The sequence below is a fragment of the Tachysurus fulvidraco genome, chromosome 11 (genome assembly GCF_022655615.1).
Source record: "Tachysurus fulvidraco isolate hzauxx_2018 chromosome 11, HZAU_PFXX_2.0, whole genome shotgun sequence".
Classification (NCBI taxonomy): domain Eukaryota; kingdom Metazoa; phylum Chordata; class Actinopteri; order Siluriformes; family Bagridae; genus Tachysurus; species Tachysurus fulvidraco.
This window is the reverse complement of record NC_062528.1, coordinates 8,124,363-8,147,107: the sequence shown is the minus strand read 5'-3', so window position 1 is coordinate 8,147,107 and position 22,745 is coordinate 8,124,363. Positions and strand designations below refer to the sequence as shown.

At 37.3% G+C, this 22,745-nt stretch overlaps 2 protein-coding genes across 3 annotated transcripts; one reads left to right on the top strand and one right to left on the bottom strand.

Annotated features, from left to right (window-relative positions):
* Window positions 1-715: 715 nt before the first annotated feature.
* LOC113660468 lies at window positions 716-4,213 on the bottom strand. Of its 2 annotated transcripts, XM_027173994.2 has the most exons (8): window positions 4,054-4,213; window positions 3,637-3,957; window positions 3,520-3,561; window positions 3,148-3,429; window positions 2,924-3,068; window positions 1,370-1,416; window positions 1,171-1,283; window positions 716-1,041 (listed from the first exon to the last, which is right to left on the bottom strand). In XM_027173994.2, the coding sequence occupies exons 1-8, from the start codon at window positions 4,106-4,108 to the stop codon at window positions 892-894; spliced, it is 1,155 nt and encodes a 384-aa protein (XP_027029795.1). In that variant the 5' UTR covers window positions 4,109-4,213; the 3' UTR covers window positions 716-891. The 2 variants fall into 2 exon arrangements, with proteins under 2 accessions (XP_027029795.1, XP_027029794.1); XM_027173993.2 differs by having other exon boundaries at window positions 3,520-3,957.
* A 1,406-nt stretch (window positions 4,214-5,619) lies between these two features.
* On the top strand, window positions 5,620-22,742 carry LOC113660449 (multiple epidermal growth factor-like domains protein 6). Its single transcript, XM_047820909.1, has 34 exons — window positions 5,620-6,052; window positions 6,158-6,269; window positions 6,356-6,443; window positions 7,176-7,364; window positions 7,495-7,600; window positions 7,789-8,016; window positions 8,129-8,230; window positions 9,412-9,603; window positions 10,037-10,147; window positions 10,247-10,439; window positions 10,545-10,681; window positions 10,796-11,020; window positions 11,156-11,297; window positions 11,373-11,496; window positions 11,652-11,843; window positions 12,306-12,443; window positions 14,005-14,187; window positions 14,276-14,470; window positions 14,555-14,703; window positions 15,156-15,324; window positions 15,405-15,539; window positions 15,636-15,788; window positions 17,391-17,592; window positions 19,036-19,176; window positions 19,728-19,913; window positions 20,007-20,078; window positions 20,221-20,347; window positions 20,423-20,556; window positions 20,669-20,872; window positions 20,957-21,106; window positions 21,260-21,439; window positions 21,786-21,902; window positions 21,985-22,134; window positions 22,579-22,742. Exons 1-34 carry the CDS (start codon window positions 5,842-5,844, stop codon window positions 22,740-22,742), a joined length of 5,301 nt encoding a protein of 1,766 aa, XP_047676865.1. The 5' UTR covers window positions 5,620-5,841.
* Window positions 22,743-22,745: the final 3 nt, after the last annotated feature.

Sequence of the window (22,745 nt, the reverse complement as noted above, 5' to 3'; positions counted from 1 at the left end):
TAACTTGTGTTTTCTCCATGACTGCCTTGTATATAGGTGATAAGTAATAAGTGGGTAGTAAAATGATTTGGTGGTAAAATAAATCACTTTTGCTTTCAGAAAAAAACGAAGAGAGTGGGAGAGAGAGAGAGAGAGAGAGAGAGAGAGAGAGAGAGAGAGAGAGAGAGAGAGAGAGAGAGAGAGTTAAATGCAGTAAAAATGTTTAAAATATTTGCCTTACTTTTTATAGATTACAGTTTAGTATTTGAATATATTATAGAAATTCACTTTAAGACCAAAGGTTTGTAGATACCTGACCATCAAACTCAAATGTTATTATTTCCCCAAACGTTTGCCACAAACTTGGAAACACTATCATATATTATGTCTTTGCATGCTGTAAGATTACAATGTTTCTTTACCTGGAAGCTCAGGCCTCCTCATCCACAATCAGTACCTGATATAACTAAAGCGCTTTTTAGAAATCTCAAACACACTCCAAAAACTAGTGGAAAGCCTTCCCAAAGGAGTGGAGGTTATTATAATGGGATGTTCAACAAGGACATGGGTGTGATGGTCAGCTGTCCACAACCGTATACTGCTCAATATATTACAAAATAAATTGCATAAATTAAATTACATTTTAAAATACTACTACTACTACTACTACTACTACTAATAATAATAATAATAATAATAATAATAATAATAATAATAATAATAATAATAATAGCAATAATTACTAAATATTTTATTGAATGCATTAGTGATTACACACAAAATGTTTATTTTACAGTTTAAAATGTATGTGAAAAGAAGGAAAGCACAAGCAAGCAGCATAGTTCTTTATAAATGTAAAAAAAAATATGTCATGCATTTTTATTTACATGCAAAAGCTTGTATATATTTAAACTAATTAAGTGCATCTGTGGCGTATGTAATGACAGCATATTCAGAGGTTGTGCTTAGTTTCCTGCTGACCTCTCTGGGATGAACGTGTAGTCTGTCAGCAGAGCGACAAACTTGTAAATGAGAGACGCCTGTGGCCTCCTCCCTCCATCTCTGCACACACAGAAACAGTTTTTTACTTCACATATCCTAAAACCAGCGATGAATCATATATAACCTTGATTAACCTTGATATAACCTATAACATTTGTTATTGACTACAAGTAATGAAGCTGCTCTTACAAGTCTATGATCTCGTGGAGTTTGGCCATGAGGTCCTGTGAGCTCTGGAATGCTGGACCCTCTTACAGAAATCACAATGTCAGCATAAGGGACTTCATGATCGCTCTGGCTGTCTAACAGAAGGAAAGTAGAACTTCAGTTGTGTTGTAAAAGCTTTGTTTTATTCGTAAAGGTTCACTTACTTTCAAATAAAACTCACCTTGTACTATAGGTCTGTGGATCATTCCTTCATTTTTGCTTCTTGTGCTATAAAAAAGTTAAGATACACATAGTTAGTAGATAATTGTGCGGTGGTCTTGGAAAATGGTAAAAATGTTACATTTTTAATTACATATAATTTTGAGAACTGTGTAATTTTTGAGAATTTCTTAACATGAAATATGTTTTTATTCCATTCATATATCTCAATCTCAAGTAAAATGATATTATGTTAAAATCTGGCTACCTCCAAAAGTGAAAAGAGAGAATTTCACATGTTAATATTTACTTTCAATAAAAAAGAAAAAAAGAAAAAGAAAAACACCACAGCGACTACTTCGAATCTAATCAAGGCAAGTGAGTTTACACAGAACAAAATGTTGTTTCTCTAGGAACACAGTACAATGCTATATATAAGTAAAACTATATAATGTGCAATACACAAAAGATAGAGAGGAGTGAAGTTAAATGAACACGAGCATTAAACTGGAAACTACTGTCTAGTTTAACAGCAATAATTATAGAAGCAATCATGAAAGCAAAACAAGTCCATAGTAAACATTTATCCATAAAATCATGAAAAGCAAAATTTGAATAAATTAAAAGGCTATAATAGAATATGAGTTTTATTACTGGCTTTATTTGTATTTTCTTAAATATTAACTTTAGCTTTTAGTTTTATTAATAGCACTAACATTAGTTTATGTCTCACCACCTGAGGTACAAGTCACTAACATTTAAAACTTTACCTAACTGACCTCTGTTCATGTTAACATCAGTGTAGAAAACACATCACTTCAGTCAGTTCTGTTTCTGTTTCTTTTTAGTCAATTCAGTTTTTTATTTTTATTTCTTTTTATTAGCTTGATAAAAATGTCAAACTATACCGACTGTCATATGTACATAATGTGTAAGTTCTGATGATGATATGATGATGTAACGCTTAAGCTGATTTGTTTTTCCAGAACAAAAAAAAAAATAAATTATCCAACCTGATCTATACACCAAGGCAAGGTTAAAAATATTTATGTAAATTATGTAATTATGTAATTACATAATTACAATTTTTTTTTTAAACTTGGTGTGTTAACATTTTCCGTGCAGATAATTATCATTGTTATTTTACATTTATTTATTTATTTATTTATTTATTTATTTATTTATTTATTTATTTTTTGCTGAGTCCTTGTCTCTTTGTTTCTGTGTTTCCACGTGTTTCTAGCCCTTTGCCATTTTTCCCCTTAAATAAACCCCCTTTACATTATCCCTGAATTTGGGTCTGTTTTTTATCTGTTAAGACACCCACTTTCCCTGACATGTTTCCTCAAAACCTGGCTACAGTAGCTCATGTTTTTTTCCATGACTGCCTTGTATATAGGTGATAAGTAAAAAGTGGGTAGTAAAATGATTTGGTGGTAAAATAAATCACCTTCGCTTTCAGAGGAACAAGACTTTTGAGAGAAAATGAGAGAGAGAGAGAGAGAGAGAGAGAGAGAGAGAGAGAGAGAGAGAGAGAGAGACTTTGCATTAAAAATGTTTAAAATATTTGCCTTACTTTTCATAGATTACAGTTGTTGAATCCTCTGCATCCAACATATCCTTCCCTCTCTTTTTGTAGCACAGATATATCAGTAAAAATAGTAGCATCACTGCTACACACAATGCACCTGCTGCTAATGGCCTGATCCATTCAAATTCATCTGTTTGGAAATTCACTTATTTTTAGAGTCTTTATTTACACGTTTTAGTAATTTATTAGTTTGAATGATAACAACTTACCTTTTTTAATGACATCTACCACTACACTAATCCTCTGGCTGGTACAGAGCTGCTTTGTGTGACATATATACGTTCCTTCATCATCTTCTGTAATTTCGTTCCATTCTATCAGTGGCCCAGAGATGTCGTCTGTGAGATTTGCATCATCCCTCATCCACTGGCTTTCACATAGGTGATTGGTAGAAAGACATTCTAGATTTAGTTTGTCTCCCACTGGCACTTGGATGGAATATGAAGATAGGTTTAACTTCTTTTGATTTTGGTAAATCTCCACTTCTATGCCTGCATCGGAAACAGAAGAAGGCAGACTTGAGTAGCTTGGATAATGTTGTGAGTCTTCATGACATGAGCAATTCATTTTTCTTGACTTACTGAGAGCTACTTTAGGAGGGATGACTGGTCCTGAGGTGGTATCTACAACAAACATGATGATGAATAAACACCAAATACACGCAAACAGCACATGTAAATTGGCATACGATGTCCTACCTTGGATTTGAAGTGAAACGAGCCGTTCAAGCATACGAGGCATGCCTTTATAATCAGTCTTCATGGAGTAACATGAGTAATTATACTGGGTCTGTTCTAGGGTCAGATTAAGTGTTTTAAAACTCACAATACACATGTCTTCACTCGTGTTTTTTTCTCTTACAGACCACAAACAGGTGCCACATTCTGGCGTTTTTTCAAATTCCCAAGAGCCGCGAATGAAGCCAGAGGAGCAGTTGTAGATGCAGTCTAAAGTAAGTGGTTCTCCTAATCTAGCTTTAATAACATCAGGGATTTTGTTAGTCCTTCTACACGCAGCATCTGAGAAAGAAAGGTAAATACATTAGCAGGCAGAAAATAAAACAGTGACTTATATCCTGATTGACTAGTCACTAAAAGACAGCAATAAGAAAATACCTTTGATTCCAAAATGTAGAAGCAACAAACCCACATGAGGCAGAAACAGAAACATGGTACAAATGCAAGGATATGATATGTTCTGTTTGTGTAAAAGCTCAAAAAACAGAAATAATGGAACATGCAAATGATTTGTTAGACTCCTCCTTTTGAGGTTTAACAAGTTCGTTTAACAAAAACTCCTGCCTCCAGGATATACTACGTAACAGCAGCTGAAAAACTGCGGTTCACAGAGTTAAGAAGAAAACAAAATACAACCGCATTGGTGCTATATTTAAGTCTGGTGTTTAAATATTTGTACATGAGTTTTTTTTTAACCTGCTCCTTTTGACTTTTACACTTACTGCAAAAAAAAAAAAAAAAAAAAAAAAATCTGTGTATTTTTCCATTCTGCTTTTAGTTTTTTTTTTTCTTTTTTTATTTTCTCACACCCAACTTCATTAAACTTTTCTGTAATCATATATTATTCGAAGTGACCTTTTAGCATCAGGCATCTTTTATTAGTTAATCTAAATTCTTACCAATTGCAACAAAATGTTACAGGAAAAACAAGACCAGTATACTGTATCACTGTATCATCAGATATATTATCATGCTAGCTACAATAACATTTGATAAATTATCAATAGAGCTATAATAATAAAACTTTAGCTAATGTTTTCCTATATTTACAAAAATTAAAAGGGCTTTCATTTAGCATCGTTAGGTAAATCAGTGTAAGGTTTAGAACAGATATGTACAGAATTTGAAGCTATACTTCAAAATTCACCAGAATATTTATTTATTTGTTTCTTTTATTTATTTATTTATTTATTTTTTATATATTGTTTACATCAGTAAAGCATTTATAATTTCTTGTGCTTTATTATAAGTTTTCTGATTATAAGAATTGTGCCTGAACTTTGTGTGACATTACAATATTTTAATTGATAAAGGAATAATTAAATTAAACACTTTAAAATGTAAAATATATGAACTATTACTATGAATTATTTTATTTTTTATTATTCCAAGTTCCATATTCCTAAAATAATCTTCTAGTTAAAAATTAGAATACGTCTAAATAATACATTAGTTTTTTTTTTAATCTATATGGACCATTTTTCTTTTTTGTACATATGATTCTTTATATTATTTATTGTTTCCAGTTTAAACAAACAAAGAATCGAACAAAAAAAACATAATTGTAAGAATTATATATTTAGTAGAGCAAGGCATGAAAATGTTTCCCTGACACAAGCATATTCAGCTGTCCTGTCATAATTAATCAGCATGTCTTCCTTTGCAGTTTGATAATCATTTCACTGGATATATGTGGTCATTAGAGTAGAAGCTTGGGTTGGTGCAGTTTGCAGAAGCACAGACGAGCCAAGTTGCACCACGATACATTGCTTTGCCATCTGTTAGTGGTTAAAAAAAACAATGAAAGAAAACAGGAAACATTCTACCTATACTTTACCACAAAGCAAGCTCCCAGTGTAACTTATGCTTCTTTTCATTGTTTCTTTTCATTTCTGTGTTTTTTTGTGCATAAAAAAGAAAATTCAATTGAAATCATTTCCAGTTTTTACAGTTTTTTTCCCCCTTACACATTGTTTCATTGTATTTCATATTATGCTGTATCATTTGTACATATGTGCTAAGCCATCTATCTGAATCTGTAAAAATATAAAACCTGCAGAATCCAACCTTTGGACAGCAGACTGAAATGGCAGTCATTCTAGATGTGCCCTCTTCCACCTCCACACCCAGCGAGTGCCTGAATGGCTGCTGGAGGAATCAAGTTACATGGTTTGTATTTCGCTTTCAATTATTGAGGCCTCTGTGTTTTCTGATAAACCCAGTGGGTCTACAGGTTCATCCAGCAGAAAATGTCCAGGTGGTACAAGTGGAGAACAAGGTGTTTGGATGCTGTTCATCATGTACCGATGGTTTTCTCTCCTTCTCTTCTGCCAAGTGTGGAATAAACACCTGAGGATACACAATATCCTCGTGTCAGGTAAGCAAACAACATAGGTATTAAACAATTCATTAATACAACTCTATAATATTTAGCATGCGTCATAGATGTTTCAACAATGTATAATTTTTTTTTATGGTACAGGAGCTGATACTCTTGACTGTATAAGCCGCTGTAATCTAACTAATGCCACACTGTGTCCTGAGGGATCCTACTTTTCATCAGGGGATTGCTTTGAATGCCCTGCAGGAAAATAGTAAGTATGAAATGAATTGAATGCATTAATGTTATGAGTTGAATGAATGCTGATTTATGTTAACACTGTCATCTGTTCTTTATTAGTTGCTTTGGCAATGTCTCTGCACCTAGAAAGTGCCCACCTGGCACATACAACCTCTATCCTGGAAGAAGCAGCATTCAGGATTGTCAGGTAATCCAATCTACAAAATCTCTGCTTAATCATAGAAAATCTATGTCCAGTTTGGATACGGTCAAAATATACGGAATATTTATGTATAATTTTTTTGTATCTTGAGAGGATGACAACTGGATGATTATGATTAGCTAAAGCAATATTTTATTGCCCACTCCTATGTTTTGACTACACATCAAAGTGGTACTTAAGGTAAAGTAATAATATATGGTATACTACTCAGCTTGTTAAATGCATAAATGTAGACTATAATATAGAACAAATAAGACTATACTGTTTTAATGTAGTCCATTGTCTTTGCAACCCTAAAAACATAGGAAAATCTGTTGAACCTCATTCTCTGCAAGAAACTACAAATAATAAACAGCCCAGTCTCACTGCAGTTCGTGACATAGTCACGAAAATTTAATCTACTGATTTGTGTTCGTGGACAAGAATTTCCTTTTTTTCGTGTCACTCAGCATCCTTCGTGTCTGCAACACGTTTTTCTTTTTGCCACTCGGAAGCATTGTTTTTGCTCATTTGTTATTCATTTTTAAACTTGAAGCACTACATTACTCAACATTTAACAGATTAAATTTTCATGACTATGTCACAAACTGCCGTGAGACTGGGTTGTAATAAATCAACAGCCCAGACATGACATCAGCTTGTCCTGAGCACCCAAGCTAATATGTATCTGTACTGATGTTGTAATGTTCTGAAATCTTAATTATCCATCCATTACAGCCCTGTGCTCCAGGTTTGATCAGTACAGAGGATGGTGTAGATTGTAGACTCTGTCCTGCTGGGTACTCGTGTGACAGAGCAACAGGAGCTCTTTTAACATGTCAGAATGGACAGTATTCACCTGAGGGCCACATCCAGTGCCTCCCCTGTCCCTTCGGTTTTGTTTGCAAGGATGGATTTCAAAAGAAGGTATGTTTAAATCATGAACTACCAAATCTGGTTCCTTCACAAGGCAGCAACAGTGATTCATACCTCTGGCATTTGACGTGGATCAATAAGCAATAACTGTATGAATGTGTCTGTGGGTGTATTGTTTTAGTGTGGGCCTGGAGAGGAGCCTGACACAAACCGAACTGAGTGCACCAAATGTCTTAAAGGCTACTACTCCACTCTGTGCAGTGCCCAGTGTGAGCTGTGCCCAGCTGGTAAAACTTGAAGATCTTTGCTTTATCATTAATTTAGGTCCATTCGATCACTTTCACCCGGTTTCACCTAATAGAAAAACATGTGCATTTGATCACTTTAGTGCATTTGATCACCTACTTTCACCTGGTTTAACCCAACCCAAAACTGTCATTCTCTACAAAATGTTTTATTTATTTCCCTCACATAGGCAGTTATTGCCCTCACAGTGGGATGTTTCAGCCAGTGCCGTGTCCGATGGGGCAGTACACAGATGCAGCAGGCCAGAGCTCATGTAAAATCTGTAATAGTAGTGTAGCCTGTGCATCCATGTCCAAGACAGAACTGCAGCTTAGCCAGAGGAACAGAATGTCCATCTCCTGTCCACCTGGCACACACAGAGATGGAGAGGGACCTGGCTGTGATGTCTGTCCACTTGGTGAGTTCTAAAATTAAAAAAAAAAATCAATGTATCAACAGTTATTAATTATTAATTAATAATTGTTCAAGTTTGCTTCCATGGTCCAAACTTACAATTCTGTTTTTTTTAGGACATTATTGTATAAGAGGAATTGCTATACAATGTCCAGCCGGAACATATGGACCAAAAGAGGGACTGCAGAGAGAGAAAGACTGTACTATTTGCCCTGCAGGTAAATTAGTATAAAAAAAAGTTTGGTAAAGAATATGACAGGGTCAAAAAAGGTTGTGCTATAACTAAAAAGGTTCTGCTTTTAAAAAATAAATAATAATAATAATAATAATGTAATTACATAATGTAATTACATAAAACACAATAATCCCAGTGAGACAAAAATGTACGGCTCAACTATCAATGTTCCAACAACAATTTCCAACTATCAGCCTGGAGTCCGTCTTTGTGCATGTAAGGTCGGATAGCCAACCAAAAGGCAAGGGTATCCATGAAGGAGCTGAAGAGATCCACAAATCTTTTCTAGTAACCAGAAGAAAGCTATTATTGGAAAGAAAAATTTGGATTTGGAGACCCAGCAATCAGTAGTGAAAATAGGATCTAAGACCATAAGTGAAATGTTTAACAAAATGCTCCATTAACTTAAAACCCAACATAGTTTATCATCCTGAGAACACATCATCCTCAAAGTGATGCATGGTGGTGGTAGCATTATGTAATTGCTTCGACATGAACTGGAAAACTGGTCAGGGTCCTGGAAAGAGACTCAAGAATGATGTGGTTGTTCAACTTACAAGACAATGACATTGATTATACTATCAAAACTATCCAAATCTGTACTTGTTAGAATAATCTAATTGAGAATCTGTGACAAAACTTGAAAATTACTGCTGAACTAATAAAAAAAAATCAGGTTTCAAAGGCACAAAACCCAGCTGTAATTGCAGTCAAAGCTGGATCTAAAACACATTAACCTTTGTGTTACAGTAAGAAAAAAGAAAACTATGTGAAAGTGAAAATATTGTCTTTCTTCGCCTACTCCCTGTTCGGGTTTGCCACAGCGGATCACATGGTCCGCATATTAGATTTGGCACAGGTTTTATGTCGGATGCTCTTCCTGATGCAACCCTTCCATTTTATCTGGGCTCAAGACCGGCACTGATTGTCAACTCTTCAGGATCCTGCCCCTGACCACTTGGGTGCATGTTTGTGTAAATATTGTATATTTATCAAGTGTTAATAATCCAGATTGAGTAACACAACCTTACAAAATGTGGAAAGGTTCAAGAGGAGTGAATACTGGTATTTGTATAGTTAGTATTTAACGTGGAAAGTATTTGATGTGGAAAGAAATGCTGTAAAATGTGATTTCACTGCTGAAATTAGTGTGATTGTCTCCAGGGTTTTACTGTTTGGAGGGCACATCCCGGAGGCCCAGTTCTCAGTTTCTGTGCCCCCAAGGTTATTACTGTGAGGAGGGCACTGCTGTGCCACATGGGTCACCTTGCCCGGCTGGTACCGCAGGAGGACAACTGGGTCAGACAAGTAGGGCAGCCTGCAAGAGGTGTGCAGAGGGTCGCTACTGTCCCACAGGTAGTGTCACACAATATAACATAGGTTTATTTATCTATCTACATGCATGAACAATATTTAGTAAATATCCTGTGTTTCTCCTAAAGTAAATATGCAAACGACAAAAATGTCTTTTTTTTTTAAACCCACATGAACTATACTTATAGGAGCTTATATTTCCTGCCCTCAACTGTTTCCTTGCCTCTTACAGTATCTTATAAGTACAATGTGTGTGATGTGGGTCAGGCTGCTGAGGCGGTGGAAAACTTCCCTTTTATACCTTCCTATGTCATTGTTCCTGTTTCAACTGTCAGTTTCCTTTCTTTTAGTTTAGTTTTACTGCATGCATGTTTATTATTTTTAATTAATTTATGAATTTCAATTCTTAAGGTGCTCTTGTAATTAGTTATATTTTATAATTTTACATTTCTATTCCATTTCTGGATAAATAAAGGCTCTGCAGGTCCAGGTTTGCTCTGTGCCCGAGGGAGATACTGCCCAGCAGGCACCGTTGTAGAAGTGGTATGTCCACGAGGCACCTTCACCCCACATCAAGGCGCTCTAAGTAAGAGCTTTTGCAATTCTCACCATTTTACATCTTATGATAGAAAGCAATTCTCTGTATCATTTAAAAATGTCAATTTTTATAAACTACCTTGTGTAGGTGTGAAGGACTGTCTGAAGTGTCCAGCAGGTTTCTACTGCCCCGAGGGCATAAGTGACCCGTTGCCCTGCCAGCCTGGCACTTTTAACCCTTTGGAGGGACAGGACGCATTAACAGACTGTAGGTCATGTTACCCAGGCAAGGCCTGTACACAGGTTGCCCTGAGGGCTCCTGATGTTGAGTGTATGCCAGGGTAAGTCCAATAGTACGCACATTTCATTTTAATTTGTGTCAAGCCTCTATGAAAATTTCAGCTATAAATTGCAAATGAAGAATATCCTAACTTTTTTCATTTTAGCTTTGTATGCCCACCTGGCTCAGCACGGCCCAATGACCCTGCTAACGCTTGTCCACCTGGAACTATGAGCAATCGAACAGATCTAACTGACCGTGCTCAGTGCCAGCTGTGTCCGGCACGCTTTGCCTGTCTGCGAGGTGCCAGTATACTGTCTCTGCTAATGTATTTTATAGGAGCCATAATCCAATATTTTACCTGTATTGTGTCTATAATGTATTCTGGCCCCCACTTACTCTCACTCTCATACATAGGCACTGGTGGAATACAGAGACCTCAACTCTCCTGCTTTGCTGGCCATTACTGCCCGGTTGGCACCATGTTCCCCACCCAGCACAAGTGTCCAGCAGGGACCTGGAATGAGCATAGTGGGCTGGAGTCTGAGAGCGAGTGTAGGCCATGCCCACGAGGCTGGTACTGTCTGGCTGGTGTAGGCGTTCCTTCTGGAAGGTGCAGCTCAGGATACTACTGTCCTGAAGGTCTACTGTCCTCAAAATTCTTTCTATACAATGAAACTGAAGCAAATATATTTCAGTGCAACAATTTCTACTTATTTCTTTGTTAACCTGACCTGAAACAATACCATACATTGTTTATTTATCTTTTCTTATCAGGCACAATGTATGGCACCCAGTTTCCTTGCCCTAGAGGCACCTATAGCATAAAAATGGGCAATGGTGGAAAGGAGGACTGTGTGGTATGTCCTGAAGGGTATTACTGCCAGGAGGGTTCATCCAAACCTGTACCCTGCCCTCCGTAAGTAAAAACCTTAGTAAGATTGTTGTATGTGTTATGACAGTAGCTGAGACTAGTTGAATTCTCTGTGTCTAGAACAACATTTCGGCAGTTTAAAGGAGGCCAAAGGCCGGAAGATTGTGTTGTGTGTCCAGCTGGCTACTACTGCCCCCACTCAGCTACAGTCCACCCCAGAGTGTGTGGGACAGGCAGTTACTCTGTAAGCACAGAATACACTACTGTATAAATATATTTTGGGGTTATACTGTATATAAATACATATAAACATATTTTAGTAAATGCTTACTGCTGCCTTACATGTTAACACTAATTACAGTAGTTTATGCACCTCAATATGGCATTCTTCACTCTCAGGATGAGGGTTCAGAGGAGTGTCTGCCATGTCTACCTGGTCATTACTGTAGTGATGAGACCACCAGTGAGGAGGCCATGCTCAGAGTCATGGTGTGTCCACCTGGTTTCCTGTGCTCTAAGGGCTTGGACCGGGATCCCCAACGTTCAGCCGTTCTTTGCCCTATAGGCTTCTACTGCCCTGGAGGTGGTGTTGTAAGTTATGAGGAATGCCAGGTTACAAAAGCAACATTGTCATCCAGAACTATTGGCAAAAATGAGCAAAATTGGTTATACAAAATAAACACAAAATCATTTAAATTCTGTCATTTTCTATTTTATTTACTGTCAGTCCTCAGGAGCTATCTTCTTGTCCTAAATCTGATATCCTCTATCCCATATCCCTAATGCATTTGATGCACATAAGTAAAATATGTAAAATTCTCGTTATCTAGAATCACTATGGGTAAAAAAAACAAACGAAGGCACAAAAGACACATACAGAATATTTGTTGAACTACACAGCAGTTCAAATCTATGTTTGATTTTGAACTAGAACTAAATACAGTGAGGTATCTTTGATAGATTTTGTTGATTTTCATGAAGAGTGCCAATAATTTTGGTGCACACTTTATGTTTCATCAGTCATAGCATTCTCTACATTTCTGTTTTGTGTAGAATCCAAATCCTATACCATGTCCCAATGGTACGTACAGTGGGAAACCAGGATTGAGAGACCCTTCAGACTGCACTATATGTCCGGTGGGAATGTACTGCTTCACTCATCAACCCAACGAACAACCAATTACTGAACCAGTGAGTCTTTTTTCCTCCTTTTTCTTCCTCTTCTAACAAGATTTACCATTAAAGAAGCAGCACTAATCTTTTTTTTATTCTTCTTCAAATGCAATTACAATTCAACATTGACAAACTCCTCTTTTCCCACAAATAACCCCATCTTTAATGAAACTTAGTAAGCCATTTGAGTTGCCTTTTAAAACAAACCTTTTTCATCATCATGCCCTTGTGTTTAAAAACCTTCTTGGTCACTAGGCACTAAACAAGCTTATGTAATCACTGAGAAAGGCATTGAATCATAGAAAGATGCTCCATACTATTTACTTACTGTAATGTTGTTTTGGTTATTTTCACAGTTCAGTGAATCAAAAGAAATATATGTTGTTTAATTCCCAAGAACTAAACTTGAATAAAGAAATATTGTCTTTCTGTCTCTTGACACAACTTAAATCAACAAATATGACACGACAAGTGTGTGTGTGTGTGTGTGTGTGTGTGTGTGTGTGTGTGTGTGTGTGTGTGTGTGTGTGTGTGTGTGTGTAAGGTAATGAAACACTGTAATGTAAATGAAAATATATTTTTGAATAAATAATTCAATTTAATTAATAGTTAATTAATGCTTTGAACACACTTAGATTATTTTGAAATACTAATAAACAAGTGTCCGGTGGGAAAGCTCCAAAATAAGGCTCTGTAGCTCCAGTGGATGACACTGGCAGGCAGAGTGAAATGAATTCTGTTCCAATTTTTTTGAGGGTATTGCGGGTAAGGAGAATTGAATTGAATTAATTTTTCTATTGTGCAGAACATAGGTTGATGAGTTTTTCTGTGCATTTTGGGAAGTAAATCTACAGCAAACAAAATCTGTGAAATTCAGATTGTGGGACTGATGAGTGTGTTTGTGGCATATGCATTTTAACAGCATGGGACTTAAACAAGCCTTGCCCAACAGAACAAATAGACCTCACAGTGTTCAGATCATCATTTGGGTTTAATGCCAGCCATCTCTAATATAGTAGGATAAAAATTATGGGGCAGTGGTGGCTCAAGTGGCTAAAGCTCTGGGTTGTTGACCAGAAGGTTGGGTTTCAGCATGGCCCTTAACCCATCCTGTTCCAGGTGTGCTGTATCATGTCTGACCCTGCACTCCGACCCCAACCTCTTTAGTTTGGATATGTGAAGAAAAGAATTCCACTGTTCTGTAATGTATATGTGGTGATAATAATTGGCTTCCATGCCCCAATTCGTTCCTAATTATTTTCAAGGACTTCTCTGGAGTTCTTCTCTGTTGGGTGAGAGCAAATTTTATCTGCCCAGAAAAATGTAAATAGAAGAAGATATATCTGTGTATATCTTATACCTAGCCTCTAGTATATATATATATATATATATATATATATATATATATATATATATATATATATATATATATATATATATATATATATATATATATATATATGTATGTATATCAGTATTGAATGACTGAGTCTAACTGTGGCTCTGACTGTGGATAGCTTGCCTCTAGTGTTATGTAATGTTTCTGCATCACGTTACTGTTAAATCATTTTGCTTTCAGACTGGAGGCTGTCCTGATGGATATTACTGTCCTTTGGGCACTGGACACCCTCTTTCATTTCCATGTGAATCAGGATTCTACAGAAATGAGTCTCATAGACATGGTGGAGGTGCCTGTGTGAAATGCCCAGCAAAATATTACTGTGCGAGTGTTGCGACGCACACACCATCAATCTGCCCAGCGGTAAGACACTAAAAGTACTGTCTGTGTCATGGCTTAAAAGTATGAAATGCATTGGGATGAAGAAACCTCTTACTTTGTTTTATACCAGGGTTTTTTTTGTCCGGAGGGGAGTTCTGCTCCAGAGCCCTGTGAGGAGGGCACTTATAGCTCTCGGCCAGGTTTACGTGATGCGTCAGAGTGCACACGTTGCGATGGGGGCAGATACTGCACAGGTGTTGGCAAGACAAAACCATCCGGAAACTGTGAGGGAGGATTCTACTGTAAACGACAATCTATCAGTGCCGTAAGAGCTTTTAATTAATTCTGGACATTTATTCAAAGCACTTCTTAAGGTCAGGTGCACAGTTGATTTTTTTTTGTAACACAGACTCCTTTTGATGGAACGACTGGAGGCCTGTGTCCAGCTGGCAGTTTCTGTTCTCCAGGTTCAGCTTACCCACAGCCCTGTCCCTCAGGCACATTCAGCAACAGCACTGGCCTTAAACATGTCCAGCAGTGTGTCAAGTGTCCTGCAGGGTACAACATACAACATACTTTAATCCCTTTCACAAAGCATGAGGTTCTTCTGTAGTATTTTAGTTGAAAATAAGACCAGACCAGAACGTCATCAGTAGTGGATACTTGGTATTCTTGCAGTATTATTTTTTAATTTACATTTCCTTTTGGGTTAAATGTAGTATTATAAGGTTCTACATAAATGCGCATTCCCCAATGTATAGGACAAAAAGATTTATAGCATATGTTCAATAAGATTAAAAGTAACTGTTCAACAGAAGAATAGAATTTGGCTTTATTTACTGTACTGCCTGGTTTTATGATTTGTAAACATACAGCACTGCAGCAAAACTTTAATTCTGTAATACATTATATAACACCAAATTAGCACTAAATCACCATTAAAAATGAAATAGACATTAGCTATATGCAGAATGCCTAATAAACCAATTAACTTTGTCTTGTTTTGTTAGTTATTACTGTTTAGGTTTAGGATCCACCTCTCCAACTGGCCTATGTTCTGCAGGACATTACTGCAGTGGTGGTTCTGCATCTCCTGTTCAGCATCAAGTTGAAGAAGGCCACTACTCTGTAAAGGGAGCTGTGAAGCCTGAGCCTTGTTCTTTGGGCACTTTTCAACCGGTAAGTAAAATCCTTTGCAGAATACTAATTAGAAACCAAAGACTTTGTTTTTGACTCTCGTTTCCCGTTATCTGCATTAGGAAAGAGGACAAAGTGTATGCATTCAGTGCAAACCAGGTAGACAGTGTAACCTGACAGGCCTAGCTCATCAGCCTCTTTGCCCTCCAGGACACTACTGTACAGCTGGAACCTCAACTGCACATCCATGTCCCCCAGTTAGTATTAAGATATTTTGCTTATAGTTACTGTAATTAACCTAAAATTGGTTCTTTCCATTATACTGCTATGTATGTATTACTCTCTCTTCAAAGGGAACCTACATGACTAACCCAGGGGCGGAAAAAGTGCAGGACTGTGGTCCATGTGATGCTGGTCAGTACTGCCATGCTCCTGGTCTATCAGCCCCACAGGGTCCTTGTGAATCTGGGTTCTACTGTAGCGGAGGAGCCAACACTGCCACTCCAGTAACTATACCGTAGCATATATTACACAATTTAATAAGTGGAACATTTTCATAGCCTACATATGTCTAGGCTTTTGAAGTAGCTTATGCTAGTGTGAAAATACTTAAAATCTAAAACTAATACTGTATAATATAGTATATAGTATAATTCTTTATACTATAGATTTATAATGATTATAATGACTTTTCCTATAACCTCTAATTCTTACTCTTTATGTGATCTAAATCTACACCTGAATTTCTAAAAAGCTGCATTTTTGGCAATGTCTACCGTTAAAAGAGCATTTCCGGTGAGACGTCACTGACTCGGGTTTAGCCATGACTAAGGAAATTTTTTGAATACTTTCATGAATTATTCAAAAATATTAATCAGTGACACTTTTGAATGTCTTTTAATCCATCTTACATTTAGTACAATACCATTGTCGTATAGTAATGAATGGAGATTTAAAATCAGTTGTGGATCATGCTAACAGATGGGAGGGCTTAAATCTAATATGCATCCATAACATATCCATAGCATAACAACAAGCTATTATGGTTCGGTAATGCATTATATCACAAAGTATCATTTGAGACAATTTTGCTAAGCCAAACCACTTACTGGCATTTTACTGGGTGGTGTTAGGAAACCAGAGAACCCACAGGAATCCCACAAGGAAAATGATAAAAATACGCACAAAAATTCCTGAGCTCAGAATAGATATGAGCTTTTAATTCAGGACAAAAACTTCCTAGAGTTCTTTCACCTTTATTTTTAATTTTTGCTTCCATTATTGCTTCATTTTTCTCACACCATTCTGAATGCTATTCTTATAGCCTGTAGACCTTTATTCTTCTTTAGTACAATAATAATACAATAATGTATTTAAAATGTTAATTGATGGAGTTCAAAATCTTTGGTTAGACAGCCATTATTAGTACCTGTAGAGAAAATGTTTTCTGTTTGTTCCGTTATATTGAGTAATGTGTTTAGATCCTTATCTGTAGTGATTGTACATACTCTACAGATGTGGTGGTTACAGATGTGGTTTTATGCATTTCTGGTATACATTCAACATTATATTAATTTCAAAATAAAAAGATGCCATATTCCCTAACCTTTATTCCTCCTTGGGTTAGTGCTAACTATCTTCTTCCTCCCATTAAAGCGTTTCCTTTAAAATGGCATTAAGGAGAAAGCTCTAACTAAACCCTGGTGTGCATTTTCATTGCAGATACAGTATGTGATGGTGTATTTAACTTTTGTTTTAAAAGACACACATTAATGCGGCTGGCTAAGTTTATTGACCTACTTTCCGAATCACCCTCTTCTCCCCCTCACATATATGTGTTGATGATTGACTGCATAAAATGTGCGATTGCGTAAATCAAGGGCAGATAAAGGGCCTTTGGCAATGACACATACAGTATGAATGATTACACCCACCATGCACAGATAAACAAACAAAATCTGTTTGTGTATCACTTTGTTTTCACAGACAGAGGCAGGATTAAGCGAAAAAAGCAATCAGGAATACGGACAGTTAAATAAGACTAAATGAAGAATTAAGCTGTGTTTATTCATTACAAATGAGCTTAAACCGAATATACATTTCATTAGGTGAACCTCAGGTCTGGAGATGTTTGCCCTGCGGGTTATTACTGCCCTGGAGGCTCCAGACACCCATATCAGTACCCGTGTCCTGCTGGAACATGGAGCAGTGTGATGGGAGCTCAGAACCTGTCCTCCTGCTCACCTTGCCCTGCAGGGTTTTTCTGCAACAAGACTGGACTCACTCAGCCTACAGGAGTCTGTGCTGCAGGTACAGTTTTAATAAAGCAAATACACCTGTGGGCAAATCATCAATTCATTAGCAAACCTACTGTACCAGGCAAATAAAAGGTCCAGTGTGCTACCCATGTCTCATATTTTGGCTGACTAATCCAAAAAGTATTATACAATAATATAATATTATTTATTGATCAACACTGAAAAAAGGAAATTTGTGGCCAGTCAGATTTAAGATAATATATAAGACATAACTTCATCACAAAACATGATTACATTGTTTATACTAAACTTAATTTAAACAGGTTTGTAATTATTAGATTGAGACTTCTGGTGGTCATGTGAACTCAATTCCTCATTAGTTCAATTCCTCATTAGTTAACTCTCAGTGCCAGTAACAAGGCTGGATACAATCGGACGGTTGTGTCAGGAAGGGCATGTGGCATAAAACCTGTGCCAAATGAAATATGTGGGCCACCTGAACCGCTGTGATGACCCCAAACAGGGAGCAGCCGGAACAACCACTTCTAATGACTAGACTAAAGTCCATACATTAGTATTAACGTAAACCAATTACATTAGGAAATCTTGTGTAATGTGACTATTACAGAGCCTGGGTTTGAAGCTCATACTGGAAAAATGGAATATCTGCTTGGTCAGATTTAAGAGTACGTGGAACTCATTAAAATATTATTTCATCGCTTATAATAAACTCAATGTAAACAAGTTACTAATTACTAGATTAAATTATATATAGTGTCTTGATAGTGTCTAATTTCTCTCAAGATGCCTGTGTTTGTGCATGAAGGAAATGTTCAACATTGCTGTGCAGCATATTAAGTTTAAACATACATGCAAAATGAAAAATAAAATGGTTTTGTCAGCAAAGGAGAATGGCTTTATTGTAGCGTTTGTATGATGAAATACAGCATATGGCTGAAAGTATGTAGACAACTGACCACACACATACTGTACTGTATGTGACTTTTTCCCTAAAATATTGACTCAATTTTGGAAACAGACAGTTGTATAGGTGTAAAAATAAGTGTTAAAGATTCTCTTTACTGGAACTAAGAGGCCCAAGCATGCTTAAAAATAACAATGCCACTATGCCAAAATTAAGCTCCAAGAAGACATGGTTTGTCAAAGTTGGACTGAAAGACTTCAACCTTCCTTCAGAAAAACCCTAAAATTAATCCCACTGAACACCTCTGAGATGAATTGGAACACCAACTGCACCCCAGAACTTTTCACCAACACCAGTGCCCAATCTCTATAATGTGCAAATCCCCACAACCAACCACACTCCAAGTGGAAAGCCTTTCCTAAAGAGTGAGAGAGAGACAAAGGGATGTTCAGCAAGCATATATATGTCATGTCATCATCAGGTGTCCACAAACATTTGGCCATATTGTATCATATCTGTTTACCCCAGGTTCCTAGGATAGTGATTTGTCCACTGTATTTCCCCATACAGGATTTTTTTGTATTAGTGGTGCTAAAACCTCGTCACCTGAAGATGGTGTTACTGGAAACAGATGCCCAGCAGGATATTACTGCCCACAAGGATGCACTTCACCTCAACACTGCCCTGATGGCACATACTCCAACACTACAGGTATGCAGTTTTAAATTTAAAAACACATGAGCATATTAGGTGGCTGCCTGTACTGCACTTTCAGTTTAAGACAGTCACTTTACTCTTAGAGCTTTGTTATTTTAGAAATGAATGAAACCATTAGAATTTAGTTTCTACCAATGATGCTATTTAATCTACCGTATCTAAATATTTTGTATATTTGTAATGTAATGTATTATCAGCACGCACAGGAAAAATTGTAATATGTGGAAAACATTTGAGGATAATAGAAGATATTCTGACTCACTTACAAATGAAAAGAAATGAATTCATTCTAATGATTGTTGGAATTTTATTGCACTCATTTTTTTTCATGCCCTCCAGCTCTACCACTGTACATCTTCATTAGGTGCACAGATTATGTGTTTTTCCCCCCACAAGTTTATGCTTATCTACAATTTAATCTGTCACTGTGTTTTTTTACATTTCTGTATTATTATTATTATTATTATTATTATTATTATTATTATTATTATTATTATTATTATTATTATTATTATTATTAATACCACAATGTGTGATGTACATAGGGTCTGCCAAGTGCAGTGAATGTCCTCCTGGATGGCTCTGCCTGGAAGGTGAAGAAGCCCAGCTGTGTCCAGAAGGACATTACTGCCTGGGGGGCACAATGGAGGATATCCTCCCATGCCCCCCAGGCACATACAACCCCAAAGCAGGACAGAGACAAGTAGAGCAGTGTTCACTGTGCTCAGCTGGTGAGAACAGTGCCCCTGCTATGCTTACTTCTTTGGCAGTGTTAATTGCATTCATCGGGTATTGTATTTATCACACCCACCTATCATTTTAAGGAATGTACTGTGAGGAATGGGGACTAGTGGAACCAACTGGTCCCTGCCAGTCAGGGTATTTTTGTCTAGCAGGTATGCCAAGTTAGTTTCATCTGTCTCTTTTTAAAAACTTGTATTTCCCCACATTCTTCTATTAGAGTCTCTTCCTAGCATATATTTTCAGACAAAGGTGTTACGCTAGTAAAGACATCATATATGACCTTAATTTTTATAGGTATAAATTTTAGGAACCCTGATGGGAATTTTAGCACAGGGGTTGGGGGAGCATGTCCTCCAGGCCATTACTGTCCTGAAGGTACCAGCCAACCGCTTCCCTGCCCACTTGGGACCTTCTCGAACAGGTAGCACTCACAACCATCAATATGTTTAATCAAATAACAAGATAATTAATTAATAACTACCTTTTATTTTTTCAGCCTTTATATCACAGAGAGCTCAGGCTGCAGTTTGTGCCCACCAGGACAGTTCTGTGGCTCTGTTGGCCTAATCAGGCCATCTGGACCATGCCATGAGGGATTCTTTTGTCCTGGTGGTGCTATTTCTTTGACAGGTATGAACCTATAAATAACTTTCAATAATATATCCTTCAGCAAGCATATTGGTCTTGTTAGTGTTACAAATGAGGTAAGACTTGCTAATGTGTCTAATTAACATGTATGCAGGTGCTGGCACAGAGGGTGGGCTCTGTCCTCAAGCACACTACTGTCCACTAGGTAGTGTCATGCCTCTTCCCTGTCCAGCCGGCACTTACAATAATCTTACTGGCCAAATTAAATGTAGCCTCTGCCATGCTGGATACTACTGCCCAGAGAGCACCAACAACTACACAAAGTATCCATGCCCTCCTGGATTCTACTGCCCTGATGGTATGGCTTAAAATGTAGTGAACATTATTTTTAAGCCTTTCACTTGTAGATCATCAGTGACAATTCATAGAAATGTTTATACAGGCACAAGGCATGCCACCCAGTTCCCATGCCCAAGAGGCTATTATAACCCTGAGCCTATGACCCAGAGCCTGGATAGCTGTCTTCCCTGTCTGCCAGGCCACTATTGTGAGAAGGAGAGGCTAACAGCTGTGTCTGGGAAATGCAAAGCTGGTTAGTTGTTAATTTAAAAAATACAATATACAGTATTTATAATAACTTTGCTAATCAAACACAGATTTGTTTATACACCATTCAATGTGCTCCCACCTGTTCTTTGAAGAATAAATACTTGGCTTGCTTTTCTCTCCCTTAATTCTCTTCCAGGCTGGTTTTGTGTCTCTGCAGCCTGGAATCCTCAGCCATTCGATCTGGACAACTACACCAGTGCTAACTGTCTGTGTCCAGCCTCCTCTACTGGGGGACGATGTCAGGCAGGATTCTTCTGCCCAGCAGGCAGCTCTGAGCCTATACCATGCCCTCCTGGAGCCTTCTGCAATGCCACAGGTATATCAGATTATTTTAGCTTCTGTACAAATACTGAAGAGAAGTTTTTAAAGAACATAATTAGGGATTAATTATTAGGTCCTGAAAAACTCAAGTGCAGTTTTGCTATGCCACTCATGTGGTGTAAGGGGATTCCCATAAATGTAATTAGCTGTGCCCTTAATTAATGGGAAAGATTAATACATTCCTGACTCCCTTTAATTTGAAAAGGAAGATGTCTTGTAATTCACAATGGCAAAAATGTTTTTTGTTTCATGAGGCATAATCCTTGATGCTGCATACACAAGAGATGATAGTTGGTAATCATTCATTTTTAGTAGTCAAAAATATTGTTTTTATCTAATAGGTCTGGCTTTGCCAAGCGGTCCCTGTGCTGCAGGATATTATTGCACTGGGGAAACAACTCAGTCTAAACCAACAGATAGCATCACTGGTGATATTTGCCCTCCTGGCTCCTTTTGTGGTAACTACTGCCTGATGGTCAACCTAATGTATCTATAGGTGACAAAAAACAGATAAGTCATAATTCTATTTCTCTTAATCAGCTGAAGGGTCTAGCGAGCCGGAACCATGTCCAGTTGGAACATTCTCTGCACTGGCTGGTCTGAAGCATCGGTCCCAGTGTCAGTCATGCACAGCTGGTCACTACTGCAGCACAAGAGGCCTGAGAGCTCCTACTGCGCCTTGCAGTCAGGGTAAGTATAGAAGAATGCTCTGTACTGAATGTCACACTGTATCTCACAGCACGAGTACAGTTTTGTTCATTTAAGATTAAATCACTGATTTCTCCTGTAATTACCTTAGATGTCAATAATTACCAACACTGATGTTTTATTTGGAAGGTAATACTATCTTTTGGGAACCTGTATTGGATTTTAATAATGCTAATACCTGTGCAGCTAATTGGACAAGGTGATTAATGTGTGAGCACATGGTAAATCAGGAAAGATTTGTATATATGTGCAGAACTCTAAGAGCATCTCTCAAACTAACTCAAAGCGTGATGATACTATTTTACACACAAGCTATAAGTCTCAAAAATAGAACAAGTTAAAATCTCTGTATATTTATAGAACCTCACAATTCTTATCGTCATGTTTTGAGGCTATATCTACCTGTCCTTGTCCTCTGTATGACAGGTTATTGGTGCCCCCCTGGTCAGACTGACGACCTAGCTTTGCCTTGTCCGCTCGGTCATCAATGTCCCCCAGGAAGCAGTGCCCCACTTATCTGCACCTCTGGGACTTACCAGGACAAGCAGAAGCAGGCCAACTGCACAGTCTGTGAAGAGGGCAAGATATAGTTA

Bases quoted from the DNA above. Each gene is read 5' to 3' on its own strand.
- LOC113660449 (XM_047820909.1), top strand. From the start codon at position 5,842: ATGGTTTGTATTTCGCTTTCAATTATTGAGGCCTCTGTGTTTTCTGAT. The intron at 6,270-6,355 runs GTAAGTATGAAA...GTTCTTTATTAG, and splicing joins GAATGCCCTGCAGGAAAATA to TTGCTTTGGCAATGTCTCTG. The intron at 10,440-10,544 runs GTAAGTCCAATA...TTTTCATTTTAG, and splicing joins GATGTTGAGTGTATGCCAGG to CTTTGTATGCCCACCTGGCT.
- LOC113660468 (XM_027173993.2), bottom strand. From the start codon at position 4,108: ATGTTTCTGTTTCTGCCTCATGTGGGTTTGTTGCTTCTACATTTTGGA. The intron at 3,069-3,147 runs GTAAGTTGTTAT...ATTTCCAAACAG, and splicing joins GGTAGATGTCATTAAAAAAG to ATGAATTTGAATGGATCAGG. The intron at 1,417-2,923 runs GTAAGGCAAATA...ACTTTTTTATAG, and splicing joins ACAACTGTAATCTATGAAAA to CACAAGAAGCAAAAATGAAG.